This window comes from Protopterus annectens, chromosome 2.part1, assembly GCF_019279795.1.
Source record: "Protopterus annectens isolate FY-2018-M chromosome 2.part1, PAN1.0, whole genome shotgun sequence".
NCBI lineage: Eukaryota > Metazoa > Chordata > Ceratodontiformes > Protopteridae > Protopterus > Protopterus annectens.
Window position 1 is genome coordinate 1,083,863,017 of NC_056729.1, and position 16,839 is coordinate 1,083,879,855.

Consider the following 16,839-nt stretch of genomic DNA (forward strand, 5'->3'; position numbering starts at 1 on the left):
CCATACACTTGCTTCTAAGTTGTGCAACATAAAATGTGTTTTCTTACTACCATAAACACATGATGGTGAAAGGCCAGGAAACTCTCTATATGTGTTTCCAAATCTATTACCACTGGGTCGTCAGTGTTGGAGTTTCCAGGGGTAGCCGTCTTCCAAAATGATACCATTATTCATTACTTGAAATTGAGTTTTAGACCATGGCACCAATTATTAGTCTGTGTTAGGCCTTCATAGGGGGTATTTGTTTATTTGCAGGATTCTGTGACTGCACTTAGTTTGCAATCATCTGGCCCTTGATCTTGGCTTTGACTTCAGAGAAGTAGATGCCAAAAAGGAACTGACACAGCAGCAAGCCTTGAGGGACTCCACTCGTGACTCATCTCTTTGTGGAGGTATAAAGGTACAACCAGTATTGTCTTATATAATTATAGAACACCACTGTATATTATACAATTATTTACAAGTAAGTGCATATGAAAGGATAAAGCACCTTCACTATGCGGACAAAGCTGGAACCTGCCAACTTCAGAGTAGAATTCTCTTTTCATGCATTTAATAACTAAACTAGTAGCTGATCTTATTTTTTTATTACTACTTGAAGTTAGTTATGATCTGCACTTTGTTCAAGTTCTTGTTATTCCATTTGCTTATCCCTGAAGATAACCTAGTATAAGTCATTAAATATTTTTATTACCTGAAGCCTGTAACATAGGCAGTCTGGAAGCCAGGTAAATGATTTCTATAAGCTTCATTCAACTGAAAGGAAATTAGAAACAAAAAATATAAGAATATGCTATATGTTTAAAGTATAATAACACTTTGAAATCTACATCAGTATAGACACACACACACACACACACACTCACACACACATCTATCCATGTGTCTTTCTGTCTGCATGTCTGTCAGTCATCTTATCTGTCTGTCTATTATTCACTCATGCTAGCTGGTCTTTACCTGAATGTTTCCTGCTTTTGGCACACACTATGGCATAACTAGGCACACTTCAATGAGCAGTGGTCAACAGAAATCAATATACAAGTTCTATTACTAATACTACTACTTCAAGTGTAATAAATTCATGGTCAAGCACTGGTATTATAAGTCTGCAAACCATCATCACAAATCATACTTCCTAACTCTCACACTGTCATCATTAGCAAATATCACAAACTTAAACAATTGTTTGAGTGAGTGCAATATATTTGTAACAAAAGGAGATACTGCCAAACAGCTATCTGGAATTTTGTAAATAATTATATGTCATTTGTGAATATTAATATGATTTATGTAGAAGTTTGACAGAAGGAGATACTGCCAGTCCAGCTATCTGGTATTTTGTAAGTGGTTGTGTGCCATTTGTGAATATCAACATGATTCATATGCTTGGTTTAGAAATGTATTAGAACTGTATGTCATATTGTATAGATGTGTGCTGAAGAGATATTTTTATACACTATTGTAACTGTTTAGATGTATGTATTTTTAACAGAGGAGACTGAAACGCAAGAGATTAACTTGCAAAACTTCTGGAAAATGATTGAGGTTGAGTTACTTTATGGCTGTGTCATAAACAAAACTACCATAATATAGACTGGGAACACTACTCAAGCCCGAACACTCTAACCCAAAGATTCCTGGAGTTCATAAACTCAAATGCCATGGAACAACTAGTCACCATCCCCACAAGAGGAGAAAACATACTTGATCTCATCATCACGAACATGGGATCAAAATGTTCAACACCGGAAGTATACCCCTCACTGGTGAGATCAGATCATAAACTAATCTCGCTGGAGGTCCTCATCCCGCCCCACCTGAAACAAAAAGACCACAGTGAAAAACTTCTCAAAAGCCGATTTCACACTTCTAAAACTAGTGTGGTCTCCTTTAAGGGCCCTGAGCCAGTGGTAAACATTACTCAAACTGCTGAATCACTTACAAATGCCTTCTACCAGCACCTACAGGACTGCATGGATCAGGCAATCCCAAACAAAACTAAGACTCTCTGTACCAAAGGCAAGCGTCCAGTCTGGTGGACCCCAGCCATAAACAAGCTCTACAACAAAAGGAGGAAGCTACTACAAGATAGAGCAAAATCCTTGAAAGGTAAGACACCTTTGATCATTATAAGTAAAAAACTAAGAGCTCTCATAAAATCATCCAAGGCAAATTTTGAGAGAAAAATCGCCAAGGACTCTAAAGAGAATCATAAGGCCTTCTTTAGCTATGTTAGAAACCTAGGAGGAAACTCCCAGATATGCCCAGAATTAGTTCAAATGATGTGAAAATTACTGAACCCACACACATTGCCAACATACTGGCTGACAGGTTCAGTGCAAACTTCTCCCCCCCCCCCCAAAAGGAGAGATATCTATTCCAGAGGATTGTAGCCCCCAAACATCTCCAACGCCCAGGTGAGAACTGCCCTCACTAAGGCAAAACACAGCATCCATGGGACCGGATGGTGTCCCCGCTGTGTGCTTCATGAACTCAATGAGGAATTAAACCCACAGTTAGGACAGCTGTTTAATCTTAGCCTCACCTCAGGATACTGCACTCCAAGGAGTGGCGACGGCACTGTGGTCCCACTTCATAAGGGCGGTGCCTCCACAGACCCTGGAAATTACCGCCCATTAGCTTGACAAGCCTTATCTGCAAAGCCATGGAGAGGATCATAATGGAACTCATAAATAAAGACATAGGGAACTTGCAGACTTTGGATCCAACTCAGTTTGGCTTTGTCAAAGGCAGATCCTGCTCTTAAACTTGGTTGACTTTTCGAGACAGTCACCAAGGCCATTGATGAGGGAAAGGCAGTCCATACAGCCTACCTCGACCTGGCAAAGGCCTTCGACACAATACCCCACTCAGGTATCATCGAAAAACTCATCAGCTTGAATGTAAACCCATACATCACAAGATGGGTTGCAAACTGGCTAAGGACAGAACCCACAGGGTCAGAGTTGCTGGAGCCATGTCAGACTCAAAGCCTGTCACAAGTGGTGTCCCACAGGGCTCAGTCCTGGGTCCACTCTTGTTCGGCATCTACTTTTCTGAAGTACAAGCAAACACAGGAGGGTTATGGTTGACAAAGTTTGCAGATGACTGCAAACTGGGCCATAGTCGAAAACACATCTGACACAGATATCCTCCAGAAGGGCCTCACAGAAATGGATAACTGGTGCCAGAGCCATGGCCTGAAGTTAAACGCCAAAAATGCATAGTCATACCCTTTGGGAAAACAAGGCTACCCCTAGCTACCATATAGGTGGCAATCCACTGAGCACAGAAAAAGTCATCAGAGATCTGGGGACCCAGGTTGACAGTAGCCTTCGCTTGACACTCATGTTGCTAAAGTAGTTAGGAAAACCTTCTATATCACCCACCTGATCATGAAGGGATTCACATCTAGATCAAGGGAGGTCATCGTCCCCTGTACTCATCACTTATTAGACCTATGATTGAGTACAATGCCCCGCTCGAATGTATCTGACCAGACACCTGCTGCAGCTTGAAAGGCCCCAAAAGTTCCTCACCAAAAGGATAAAGGGTCTCAAAAATATGTCTTATGCTGCCCGACTGAAAGAACTCCAGCTCTATTCAGTCTCATACCGCTTGCTCAGAGGTGACCTGTGCCTGACATATAAGGCCATGTCAAACCCAGATTTGATGAATATGCTTCACCTCAAAAATCTAGATCCCCAGAACCACAAGGGCGGAGACTTAAACCTTGACACGGTTATAAATAGAACGTGCTGGAGGGACAGATTCATCACCCAGAGACTCCCTATGCTGTGGAACAAAATCCCGGTACATGTGAGGCAGAGCACCTCTGGTCTTGTTCAAGAGGAATCTTGACCAATGGATGGGAGATTGCAGATATACCCCAGGATTACTTCAGCCACTGCTTGACAGAGGCACAGCAAAATGATAGGCATAGTTTTTATTCAACTAAAGGTGGCTTAAAGCCACATAACTATGGGCTAGGCTTATAAATGCCCTTGGGCAGATAGCCTAGTATGAACCTATGAACCTATGAACCTATACCTAGCAAGCAGGACATCACTGCACAGGAAAGCGATACCCATTGTTGCTCATGGGTCTAAGGGAACCCATGGTGGACAGCATAGACCACCCCAACAGATTCTGCCAATAGAAGCCACTAGTCCAAGTACATGTCCAGAACCAAGGATTAAATGTTTTAAATACAACCAGTGGGGCCATGTAGCATATAGATGTGCACTGAGGCAAGGTGGGGAACAAAAAGTGGGAGACCGAATACGTGGGAATGACAGAATGCCAGCAGTAAGTTGTCTGGAGACAACAAGGGTATCAAACTACCACAACAGGTTATATTCTGTCTTAGTAGATAGGAAAGAGGCCACTGCTAAGAGAGACACAGTCTCTGACCTAACCATTGTGAAGCATGCAGTGGTTAAAGAGGAGCACTACTTGCTTGGGCAGTCTACTTCCGTCAGAGGTTTAGGAGGGGACCCCATTCCAAATACCTTTGGCTAGGGTTCACCTTGACTGAGAAGGTGGAAAAGGAAGCCACCAAGTAGGTGTGTTTGAGGATATCCTTGCAGATGTCCTGATAGGGAATTATTTTGATAGTACAGAACCTTGTGTGCATGTAGTTACATGCAGTCGGGCTTGGAGACAAGCCTGTGGATCTGGGAGTCTGGGTGGGACCCAGACAGATCATAGACTTGAAGTCAGGGCTGGTGTGGTGGTTACTTCAGGGAGGAAGCTACCCAGTAGCAGTTTAACCGAAGGTGAGCCACAGCTGCTTGTGGGTACTGGTGTGGCCCTGGACACAGTGACTGCAAGGATAGAGGTGAGTAGTAGTACCCAAGCTGACAATGAAGCACTGCTGTCAGAGAATATAAGACTTCCTGTGGAAGAGAACCTGGGAAGAGTTACAAAGAGATAGCTGAGACAGGTTGAGCTGTCAAACCCTACATTACAAGGCCTGAGGGAGGTAGCCAGTAAGGCACCTGACTGTCAAGGAATGGGGAATCTGTATACTGAGAAAAAGCATTACTGTTTAGAGAGTGGACCCCTGAGGGAGGGCAAGAGGGTGAGGGAATATAGCAGTTGGTAGTGCCCAGAGTCTATCATCTGGCACTTCTAGCCATAGTCCATGACATTCCCTTTGTAGGTCATATGTTCATAAAGTGTATATGTATTATGCAGAACTTTTATTGGCCTGGCACTTCCAGAGATGTGACAGGGTACTGTAGGACCTGTGAGTAGTGCCAGAATTAGCCAAGGCAGGGGACAAGGTCAAGGCTCTGCTTACAGGTCCTGCAGTACCCTGTCACATTTCTGGAAGTGCCAGGCCAATAAAAGTTCTGCATAATACATTTCTTTATCTATGGATATTGTGGGCCTCTTAGTACCCCAGGGAAGAATTATATCCTAGTGGTAGTAGATTATGCTACCAGATACCCTGACACAGTGGCTCTGTCCTTCATTGAGGCAGAAAAGGTGCCTTTGTTAGAGATTTTCAGGAGAGTAGGTTTCTCAAAAGAAATACTGACTGACAGAAGTGCCAGTTTCATGTCAGGCCTGCTGGCTTGTCTGTGGAAGCACTGTGAGATGAAGCAGCTAAAGACCACCCGCTATGGAAGCACTGTGAGATGAAGCAGCTAAAGACCACCCGCTACCATCCCCAGACTAATGATCTGGTTAAACTCTACACTCAACACCATGCTACAGGCACTTGCAGACCAGTTTAAGAGGGAGTGGGACAAATATTTGCCCCATCTATTGTTTGCGTACAGAGAGGTGCCCCAGGAATCCACATTTTTTTTCACCCTTTGAGTTGCTATATGGGCATAGGGTGAGGGGACCTCTAGACATGATTCATGATGAGTGGAAGGGTGAGTGTGAATCCCACAAGGGGTCTGCTGTGGTATATATGTCCTAAACCTCAGGGCAAGGCTCAAGGAACTCAAGGGCTTGTCCCAGCTGAACCTGGAAGAAGCCAAACAGCAGAAAAAGGTCTGGTATGACAGGAATGCTCGAGCTAGAGAATATGCTGTGGGACAGCAGGTTAAAGTTCTCACTCCTGTCAGACACAGCAAGCTGCAGGCAGCTGGGGTGGGGCCCTTCAAAGTGGTAGGGAAGGTCAGTGATGTTAACTACATGGTAGAATGGCTAGGCAGGAGGCAGGGGCATAAATTGTACCATGTTAGCATGTTAAACCCTTACCATGATAGGGAGGCCCTGGTGCTAAATATTTGCAGTAAGAGGAATGAGGAGTGTAAGTGGAATCTATGGCTACAGGGAGCCAGCCAGCCAAATTCCAGATTACTATGGTGGAGCCTATGGTTGCAGGCATATGAAAGGACAGTGCAGCACTGTACTGGGGTCAGCAATGCCAAGGCAGCTGGAATCTCAAGAAAGGGTATGGGGTATCGTATTCCCAGAAAGGCTCCCCTCTCAAGCAAAGTTTCTGAAAGGTCACTTGAAAAACTAGCTTGAGTCCTTTGGGGTGTAACAAAAGGGGATACTACCAGCCCAGCTATCTGGAATTTTGAAAATAATTATATGTCATTTGTGAATATTAATATGATTTATATAGAAGTGAGACAGAAGGAGATACTGCCAGCACAGCTATCTGGAATTTTGTAAGTGGTTGTGTGTTATTTGTGAATAACATGATTCATATGCCTGTGCTACAAATGTATTAGAATTGTATGTTATATGGTATAGACGTGTCCTGAAGAGATATTTTTATACACTATTGTAACTGTTTAGATGTATGTATTTTTAACAGAGGAGACTGAAACTCATGAGATTAACTTGCAAAACTTCAGAAGTATGGTTGAGGTTGAGTTACTTTATGGCTGGGCCATAAACAAAAGAGATGTTATCTTTCAGTTTCAATGCAGTAGTAGACATAATGTCTAGAACTAGATTTTTTTTGTATTGTCTTTAAATGTGGAGGAATGTAAATTATTTTACAACTTCCACCATTTGCCTTAGATCTAAGAGAAGTCCTTGTGTATGTATTTTAACAGGTAGATACTAAAATCAATGGTTGTGAGCTTGGGAATTGATAGTCAGATGACAAGACGTGATGTCATGCTGCCAGCTACTCCAGCAGTAATATTTGATATTAATTTAAGATGTCTCTGAGCGAGAGAGAGAGAGAGAGAGAGAGAGAGAGAGAGAGAGAGACGGTGCATTCTGTTTTTGTCTTTGACCTGACAACATCAGCTAGAAGATCCATTCAGCACACTTGCCTTGCTGTAATAGTAAGTATCTGGGGTACAGTAATTTCTCTTAGATACAGTTGGGAATATAATGAAGTATAGTTTAAATGTTTCCTGTATTTATTTGAGACTGCCCTGCAATGTAAGTTTAAGTATTTTCTGTCATTTTGAACTGTGAAGTTACTGTGATGATTTAGTGAGTATTTTCTTGTCCTTTTATTATTTATTATTAAATATATTTAAACCTATCATTGTGGCTGATATTTGTGAGACTCTCATAAATGTAAAAAAATCACATGACAACTATCAGAATAAGTAGAGGAATTTTTCTAATGTCCTGGCTGAATATCCCCTAGTAGTATAAAATAGCACCTCAGGTATCCTCAGGAAAGAGGCCACTAGCCTGGTGGCATGGTCCTGTTCAACAAAGGCTGAATAAATAAATGATCTTCCCTTCACATAATTCCTCTAATTACCTTTTTTGTTGCATGATGCTAAAGAAATTATGAAATGTTTAACTATTTAAATCATTGTACCACTTCAATTAGTAGGGGATCCAGCACTGACCCTTGTGCCACCCCACTGGTGAGAGGTCTGCTGGTTCATGTGGAGTCAGTCACTTTGATAATGTGTGACTGGTTTGTGAGCCAGTTGCGGCTCATCTTACAACAAGGGCTTTACAATCAGTTTGCTAAGTTAATCAGTAATACCTGAGTGTGGGATTGTGTCAAAGGCCTTTGCCAGGTCGAGGTATGCTGCTTGTACAGATTTGCCCTGGTAAATGGCTCTGGTCACATTTTCAAAGAACTCCACCAGGTTTAACAGGCAGTATGTGCTGTTTATGAAGCTGAAATGGGTCAGATCTAGGGTTTGGAGAATGCCAAAGGGTGGGAATATGGCCTTATTTAAACGGCACAGGTGGGAATACAGCCAGAGCCTATTGTAGTTTGATCACTGCAGGAGCTATGTCTTGAGTTGGAGAGAGAGCATGCTTTCTGGCTCAGTGGTGGGGCATTTTAGAGTCCAGGGTCATGGCTGGGCTCCTTGTGCAACACCATGATGACAGACTGCTGCAGGGCCAGTACCAGGGCTCCCAATACAAATGTGAGGCCTGGGACCATCTGGCATGTGACCTCACCAGTTCCACCAGAATACCCCAAACTGGTGAGCAGGTTTGGCATCACTATGCCAACCTACAGTGGAGAAAGAGGGTGATCTGTGCCCAGTGGATCCAAATTGCTTGTGACAGGAATGCCCCAGTAGTTTGTAAGTATTTCACCCATAGCTGTACCAAATTCTAGCCTGAACATGTGATAGACAGGTATGCATAATGGCTGTTTTTCCCCCTACAGCTGCAGAGGAGAGGGCTAGCAATGTGAAAGCTCATGTGGAGAGACTGGTGAGGCTGCGCCAAGAGTCTGGTGAGTACAGATCCATCTTGCAGTATATAGTGCAATACATAAGTAAGAGTACATTATATACTGCCAGTAGATATAGTGTGTTCTGAGTGTACTGTATAAATAAAGTTTGTCAGATCAATATTGATCTACAGGATATGCAATACTACTGGATGTAGAATATCAACTGTAATAAAGCACTGTAATAAAGCACTGTGTCATGTTACACAAATAAAGATTCATACCACAAACTGTTGTGTTTAATCTGGTATGTTGTTAAAGAAACATAATGTGTACAGGTACTTCACAGAAAATATAGGTTTGACAGCATGCATTAACTGAGGTTGTTCTGATAACCAGCTGTTATGCAAAACTGTAGATCGTGGAGCTGTAAAACAAGATATAAATGAAATATGAAAAATGTCTTGCACTAACATCTGAACCTTGAATAGTCATGTATAATGTATTATAGTATGTCCCCTGCAGCATTGCCTTGTGTTAATGTTTGCATTCCAGATCTTATTATTTCATAGGATTAATACACAGTATACCATCTGTCATGCATGAATCTCAGGCATGTATGTTCTACTGTCACCACACCATTTGGTGACATTACACTTAGATTACAAGGTCAGACTGTCAAGAGAGTATTAGGCAGAAATCAAACAAGAGACAGTGGTTCCCCAGTGGCTTCAGTGTGATGAGAAACAGCTTTGTCATTCATTCTGTACACCCAGACCACGGTTTGAATCCAGGGAGTGGTGCTAAGATGTGTGAATATTTACACTCAAGTAATCTTAAATATTTGTAGAAGCAGTAGTGTTAACAGATATGCTCTCCACAGGCCTTACAGGTAAAGAAATATTTGTAGTAGCTGTAGGAAGGGTATACTAATAAACTGTGTACAACTGTAACACTGTAAAACTCCATGCCTGCAACTGACAAAAGGATAGGTACATACACCATGCACTCTTCCCGATACATGTCTCTCAAGTGTCATGCTGTCGTGGCTAGTGGTCACTGCTGCCAATAACCTTGGTCACAGATATGAATCCAGGTGAAGTATGCCAGTAGTACACTCACATAACATCAGTGCAGGGTACACCTTCTTTGTCATATATGTAACCCTGACATGTACAAGTCCCCTCTAGTCATGTACCCAGAGATGTCACAGTTTGTCCCATACCATTCCAGGTTGTCAGTTTAACAGCTATGTATGTGCTACAGAATCTATGGGCCATAGGTAGATGTAAAGTGACGGCAGACCTGTAGAGTATTGAGCAGTATTGTTGTGAAAAATGGAAGCCTATACAGTTGTTAATGGACTTTTTTCTCTTACCCCACCCCTTATCTGCATCAGTAATTATTATTTATATACCATGGGTATGTTGTTCTCAAAACCTAAAGTTGGGACCTGTGCTCTATTATTGTTCATATCTTTAATTGGTTGCATATTAACATACCTTGTTCAAATACCATTGCTGGTGCCTGTTGCCGTAAATGTGACTGGCATGCTGTTGCAATGCTGACAGTTATTCCATTTATGCATGTGTTATGTTTGCTATGCAGTTGTTTTACTTCTATTGTTCTGGGTTAATTGGAACACCCACACATGCTGTTATAACTAATTTTAAAATGTTTTGATCATGACTAACCAATACATTTTGAAAAACTTCAACACCATAGCACATTTGTGAAGGCAGATACCAGCAGATCCCACTGTCCCGCCTCACCTGGCTGTGGCACCAGGCCCCAGCACCAATGTATGTTGCCCACACCCCTCCCTGTGTGGTGTGAGGCTCTAAATTCCAAATTGTATACATCACTCTCAGCTGTTGCTGCAGAAGAAATGGAGAGCTGTGGTCCTTTCCTACACCCATCCTGCACATGCCTACCTGCCTTTCACTTTGTTTTCCCCCTCTTGCCCCCATTTCACCACTTTCTTATCACCCTTTTTTTATTTTCTTTTTTTGAAATTAGCATGGGTTTAAGTGGGAATAAGCCATGCTAAGTGAAGCCAAAGTGGACTAAGCACCTCTTGGCATCGCTTAACGTCATGCAGACCTGTGAAAACCTGCTTAAAACTGCTTTAATCACTCTAACTCATTCAGCCTCTTTTCTGCCCTGCAGCAAAATAACCAGCCCTGAAAGTTCCCAAACCCATGACCCTGTGCACTACAGTCAGAACAATGTACTACTATGTCATATGTGCTGTAGGCATTTGTAATGCTTTTTTAAACATATCATGCATTATAGCCATTTAACATTAAAGAAAAAATACACATCCCTGCAAAGTCTCAAAGCCAGGACCCTGGTTATATATATATATATATATATATATATATATATATATATATATATATATATATATATCATGCAGTGCAGTCATACCTATCAACCTCTTAGTGCAAGAGATCTGGACAAAGCCTGACAAGGTGTGGGGACAAAGGCCCAAAAATAGGGACATTTTAAATATTGCTTTTATAAGCTTAGAAGGTTGCTACAGTAACATAGTTTGTTTTAACATATATCTTCTGAAATATTTCAAGTCTGGGACCCAAATGCTTCTCATTATTTAGTGACTTCAGTCCTCACATCATCCCAGTGATTTGTCAGAAATCCACAACAGTTATGGGGAACAGACCAAAAATATGAGCCAACCATCTGGACATTCTATGAAAATCTGGATAGCTGAGAGGTATGAGTGCAGTCATGTAACATTAGGGAAAAACACTGAACTGCCAAGCATTTCATCCAGCACCTTCTGAACTAAACTCAGAGGAACACAATACTACACCAAATCAGCTCTGGGGAATTGCTGATGCATTTGCAAATATACCATGCACTACAGGGATGTAACTGTAGGGAAAAACAGACATTGGTGAGAAATTGTCTACCCAGAACCATTTGCACTACAGTCAAAGCAATATACCAGTAAGCTAACTGATGTCTATAGTATAATGACTGTTTTAACAAACATATTCTGATTGCCAGTCACACACTACTCCTATATATACTGCCCCAAATCACAGTGTACTTGGAATCCTGAGATTTGATATGAGATGCCCCAACTAACATACCCAGCTGATAGACCACCAGCAACTGTAGCAGCAATCAGAAAAGGATCTATGACACTCACATCTGCCTGTCTCCCTACTCAGCCCAGCAAACAATCACACACTACACTTCTAAACAACCTTGAAGGTCTGTTAACAATGTCCAGACATACATAGCTCTCAACTGTACAGATTTCCACAGAATGTCCAGATTCTTGCCTCATATTTTTGGTCCATTTTCTCATAAACTTTTGTTTTTCTGGCAAATTGTTGCCAAATCAGTGATGGCTGATGTCAAAATATAATGACAGACATTTGAGTTGCAAACTTCATACCTTTCAGAATACCTATGCAATGCAAAACCTGTTATTCTATCATCTTCATAGGTTTGTAGGAGCAATAATTAAAAAGGGTCCATATTATGTGGCCTTTGTCATCCCATTATTTACGGCTTTCTAAACATTTCTTTCGCTGACAGCTTGGAAGTTATGGGTACAGATAGTGGCCATACCTCTGACTTCTGCATATGTCTGCAGATTGTCCTGATGTTTGACACATGGGTCTATATTAGATCACCAAATGCTTAAAAAAGCGGACAGTGATTAATTGACCCTATGTAAATGAAAGCTTACAATTCTGAACTGTCAGAACAGCAATTTTTTTCCTAGGGAAAAAATTCACTGTGCCAGCAAAAAATAAATAAATAAATAAACACTTGAAACATTACATTAAGTGGAGGGCTTCAGCCCCCACACCCCCTACTTAAATATACCAACTCTGAGACCACACTACAGTGCCAGAAACAGCAGAGTAATGAAGTGGGCAAGCAAATTCTTTCCCAGGAAAAGAATTCGCTCAAGAGTCGCTTCAATATTTTGTCATTTCAGGCTTTTGAGTTTGACCAAGACGCATAAGAAAAATGCATCTTTGGTCTTCTAATAGGGAACCTTGACACATAATTTCATTCCATCTGTCATAAAATTGTGGTTTTCTGGCCAATGGTTTGGAAAATCATGACAGACTGACGTTGCAGATTAATGTAGATATAAGATGGGGAGTACAATTAGTAAATGGTGTAGGGGGGGTTAAATGTTTAATTTTATATAATGATAATGATTTCTGTTAACAGTGTGTTGTTGATGGTGTTTGTTGATGTGTCAAATAAGTTTGATTGTGGTTTGTTTGTGTTTTTAGTTGTGTGGATTTTGGATTGTTGTAGATTTGTTAGAGTTAGAGTAGAGAGAGAGAGAAGAGGAGAGGTGAAGAAGAGAGGGGTGGGGAGAGAAGTTGAGAAGTAGATTTTGGAGATGAGAAGTATGTTTGAAGGTAGGCAAGTTAGAGGTTAGTTATGGTAGGAGGAGTTAGGGAATGTATGCTGTGATAATGATAGGATGTAGAACACATGATAGAGTAGAGGTATCTTAGTATGGTACAGAGTGAGATGATTATTATAGAGAGGAGAGAGGAGAGAGGGAAGGAGAGAGAGGAGAGAGGAGGAGGAGGAGGACCAAGAGCAGAGCCTTGATGGTTACAAAGTTATGCAAGGGTTTAAAGTTTCAAAAGGTTTAAGCTTATAAGGAGGTACTATATCATTGAGGTACATATGTGCTTGGTGTAATGTATGGTAGTGGGAGTATCCTAGTGGAACTAAGGCCTGGAAAGGTACACACTTACAAGCACACAAACATACACACACATCAAGATTATAACCACTTTATAGACTGAGATTATAACCCTACTGAGATTATAACCCCTTTATAATGTATTGCATACAGCAGAGATGAGACCTATCTAAAGCAATGTCTAAGATGAATGACATCAGGAGGCTATGTGAAGTGGCAATGTGGGAGGTTGTGTGGGTGAAGGATCACTTTCCTCATGAATAAGCCTCAAAAATGAATACACATATAGTTCGAACCAAACACACACAGTCATACACACCAGTATTTAAGCTATACTACCCCTACCTTAAGTTATGGGTAATTAACTCTTAAGCCATGCATCAGTTATCACACATGCCATGCAGCTTATAAGGCTTAAGAGTGTCAGCTTAAGGTACCCCAAGGTAATTACAAAGTGAATTACATCACCAACCCTGTGTAAAAAGTGTAATGGAAGTGTACTGTTTAAAAATCAAAAACAAAACACACACTTTACAAACACTTACTTCTGACATTAGAACCTCTACTTATCTACTTATTTTATTACCTTGTTACACAGTTTTTGCATGTGTCACAGAGCTTATAAAGCTAACAAGTGTCCAAAGTTACTTATCCAAAGTTACAATGTAGCAATGGCAGTAGGAAGTGGCAATGTGATGTGTTAAGTGGGAAAGGCCTAATAATAAAATACCTACAAAATAAATGCAAACACACAAAGGTGGTTGTTGTAATATTACAACCCCTACCTCAGTACTATTACACAATGGAGCTCACCTTCATGCTGGCACATGCGACTGGTTACAACTGGTATGCAACTGTCCACATCAGATACATCTCACTATATCTCCCTCTCTGTCTCTCCTATGACTCACTCTCTGTGTCTCCTCCTGTGTCTCTATCATGTCTGTCTGTCTGTCCATGTCTTCTATGTGTGTGTGTGAAATATTGTTATATATATATCATATATATATTATATGTATATCAACATGCAACAAAATCATATATATATATATGGGCCACCTAGCCCATTGTAAGCTGACTGATCTGTGAGGGTGGGGTGAGTAGTTAAAGTAATATATAGCTGCTGTCTGTATACAAAAACATATATGCACAATACAGATATATAGTCTGATATGGGTTTAGACATGGGCTGTAATTTTCTAAGTGTAGGAGCATGCCCAGTATGATCTTCTATAGTAAGAGTGGGACTCCATTCCAGAGATAGCTGTACTCCGGTCCGGGGTTTTATGTGCTACAGCCATACCTCTCAACCTGTTAGTGCAAGAAATCTGGAGCTAGCCTACTAAAATGGGGGGACAATGGCCCAAACATAGGGATATGCTATAAATATTGCTCTTATACATGTAGAAAGTTGCTAGATTAGCAGGGTTTGTTTTAGCAGACATTTTGTGACATATATCACATCTGACACTGAAATGTATTGTGTTATTACTTACTGACCGAAATCCTCAGATCATCACAGTGATTTATCTGAGAAATACAAGATGTATGATGCACAGACCAAAATTATGAGCCAAACTATAGACATTATCGCCCTATCTGGCCAATTGAGAGGTGTGGCTACAGCCGATTGGCTGATGAAGCTGTGTAAACAGTCCAGCACATCAGTGATATATTGGCTGGGGATCTACAACTTGTGTGGTATTCTTCTTAACTGAAAAGCTATATCCTGGTGTGGGTACAGAGTGCAGTCTACTGAGCAGAGATGTCCATTATATGTGTGGCATATTCCACATAGCATTGTGATTTTCGGCTATGTCAGTGGCATAGCAGTACAGATTAATGTGGTGGACCACTGACAGACATTTGTTTATAGGTTGATATGTTGCTATGAGGTTACTAAGCTATTGGCCCTAAGCCCTTATAACCCTTGCAGATGAGAGTGTAGCCCATGTTAAGACATGTCAGCACCCAGAGCCCCAGTCAAGCAGGGACACAGGTGTAATCACAGGACTGTATTTTCTGTTTCCCATGCACTTATACAGGGAGCACTTCACAAGGGGTATTGAGGCACTCAGCTTGATGTGGACTGGGAGTGTATTCCACAGATGGAGCAGTCTGTGGAACACATATCTGTCACACCAACAAGCTCTATTGATATCACAGACCAGGTTGATGCTGCACCTACAGGTTGATTGAGTGGGCCTTGACTTCCAGATGTGCAACAATCCCATCAAGGCAGGGTCTGGATTGCTTTGTATGGCAAACAGAGGTCACCTCTTAGAAGTCCATATGGAACTGAGTAGAGGAACAGTGCTGTTAGCCTATCTGTGTAGGGTGGTGTTTGGCATCCTGGATTCTCCTGGTGAGGAACCTCATTGGTCTCTCCAGCTGCTGCATGTGCTTTGTGGGTTACATGCCAAAGGGGGTATTGTACAAAATAATTGGCCTTATAAGGTTAGAATACATGGATCTTATGACCTCTTTGTCCTGGATGAGATGCCCTTACTTTTGTGTTGGCTCATCTATGAAGCTTTCTGTATAATGGAAGCAACATGGTGCTCAGACTTCAGGTTGCTATCAACCTGGGTGGCCAAATACCTCACTACTGATTGTGTATGTAGGACATTGTTGTTAATGTGATAATATGTGGGGATGTCAGTCTCCCTGAAGGAGATGATGATGCATTTGCAGACATTCAGTTTGAGGTCATGTTTCTGACAGCAGTCATTTGTTTTGTTGAGACCTTGTTGTAGGACATCCACATCACTTTGTGTATTGATGACTGTTCTCAGCTTGCAGTTATCTGTGAACTTGGTCAGCCATAGGCCAGTGTTTTTGGCTTGCACCTCAGGGAAGTATGTCCCATATACCAGTGGCTCCCAGACTGACTCCTGGTGTATGCCACTCATTACAGGTGCACTGCTTGACTTGGCTAACCTATTATAATTATGTGGGTTCTATCAATGAACCAGTTTTCTACCCATCTGGTAACATATGGACTGCTGCCTAGTTGACAAAGTTCATGAAGTATGGCCATGCAGGGAATAGTGTGGAAGGCTTTGCCTGGGTCAAGGTGACCAGAGTGCACCATCTTTCCATCAATAATGCCTTTGCTGGCTGTCTCAGGGAAGTCACCCAGAGTTCACTGACATACCTTCCCATGAGAAAGGTAGACTGTGTGGGGTCAAGTATTTGGAGTTTGCCAATGTCCTTGTTAATGAGGTCCAAGATAATCCATGATGATCCATAATGATAATGCCTCAGACGGTTTGTGTTGCTATGTTATTATGAGGTTACATGTTGGCCCTAGCTGTCAACCTGTCACAGACTGATATCTGTACAGGCCCATATATGACAGTCAGACACAGGCTCACACATGGGGACATGGTGTTAATAATGCTCTTGCAAACATAGACAGCTGGGAGACCGGTTTGGTATAAGCTTGCTTTTTGTTATGGGTATGACGTCTGCTTCTCCACTGTCTGCCATTGATGTATAGACATGAACCTTTCTTGTTTGGCACATAGTTTTTCAG

The 16,839-nt window shown here is 41.6% G+C and overlaps 1 protein-coding gene across 1 annotated transcript in view; it reads right to left on the bottom strand.

Moving 5' to 3' along the window:
- The window catches only part of LOC122794939 (location of vulva defective 1-like), a 707,924-nt gene that overhangs the window by 324,591 nt on the left and 366,494 nt on the right, over positions 1-16,839 (bottom strand). Inside the window, exon 6 of the mRNA XM_044063534.1 lies at positions 695-756. Coding sequence (XP_043919469.1) covers positions 695-756 — 62 coding nt within the window. The remainder of the gene's footprint in view (positions 1-694; positions 757-16,839) is intronic.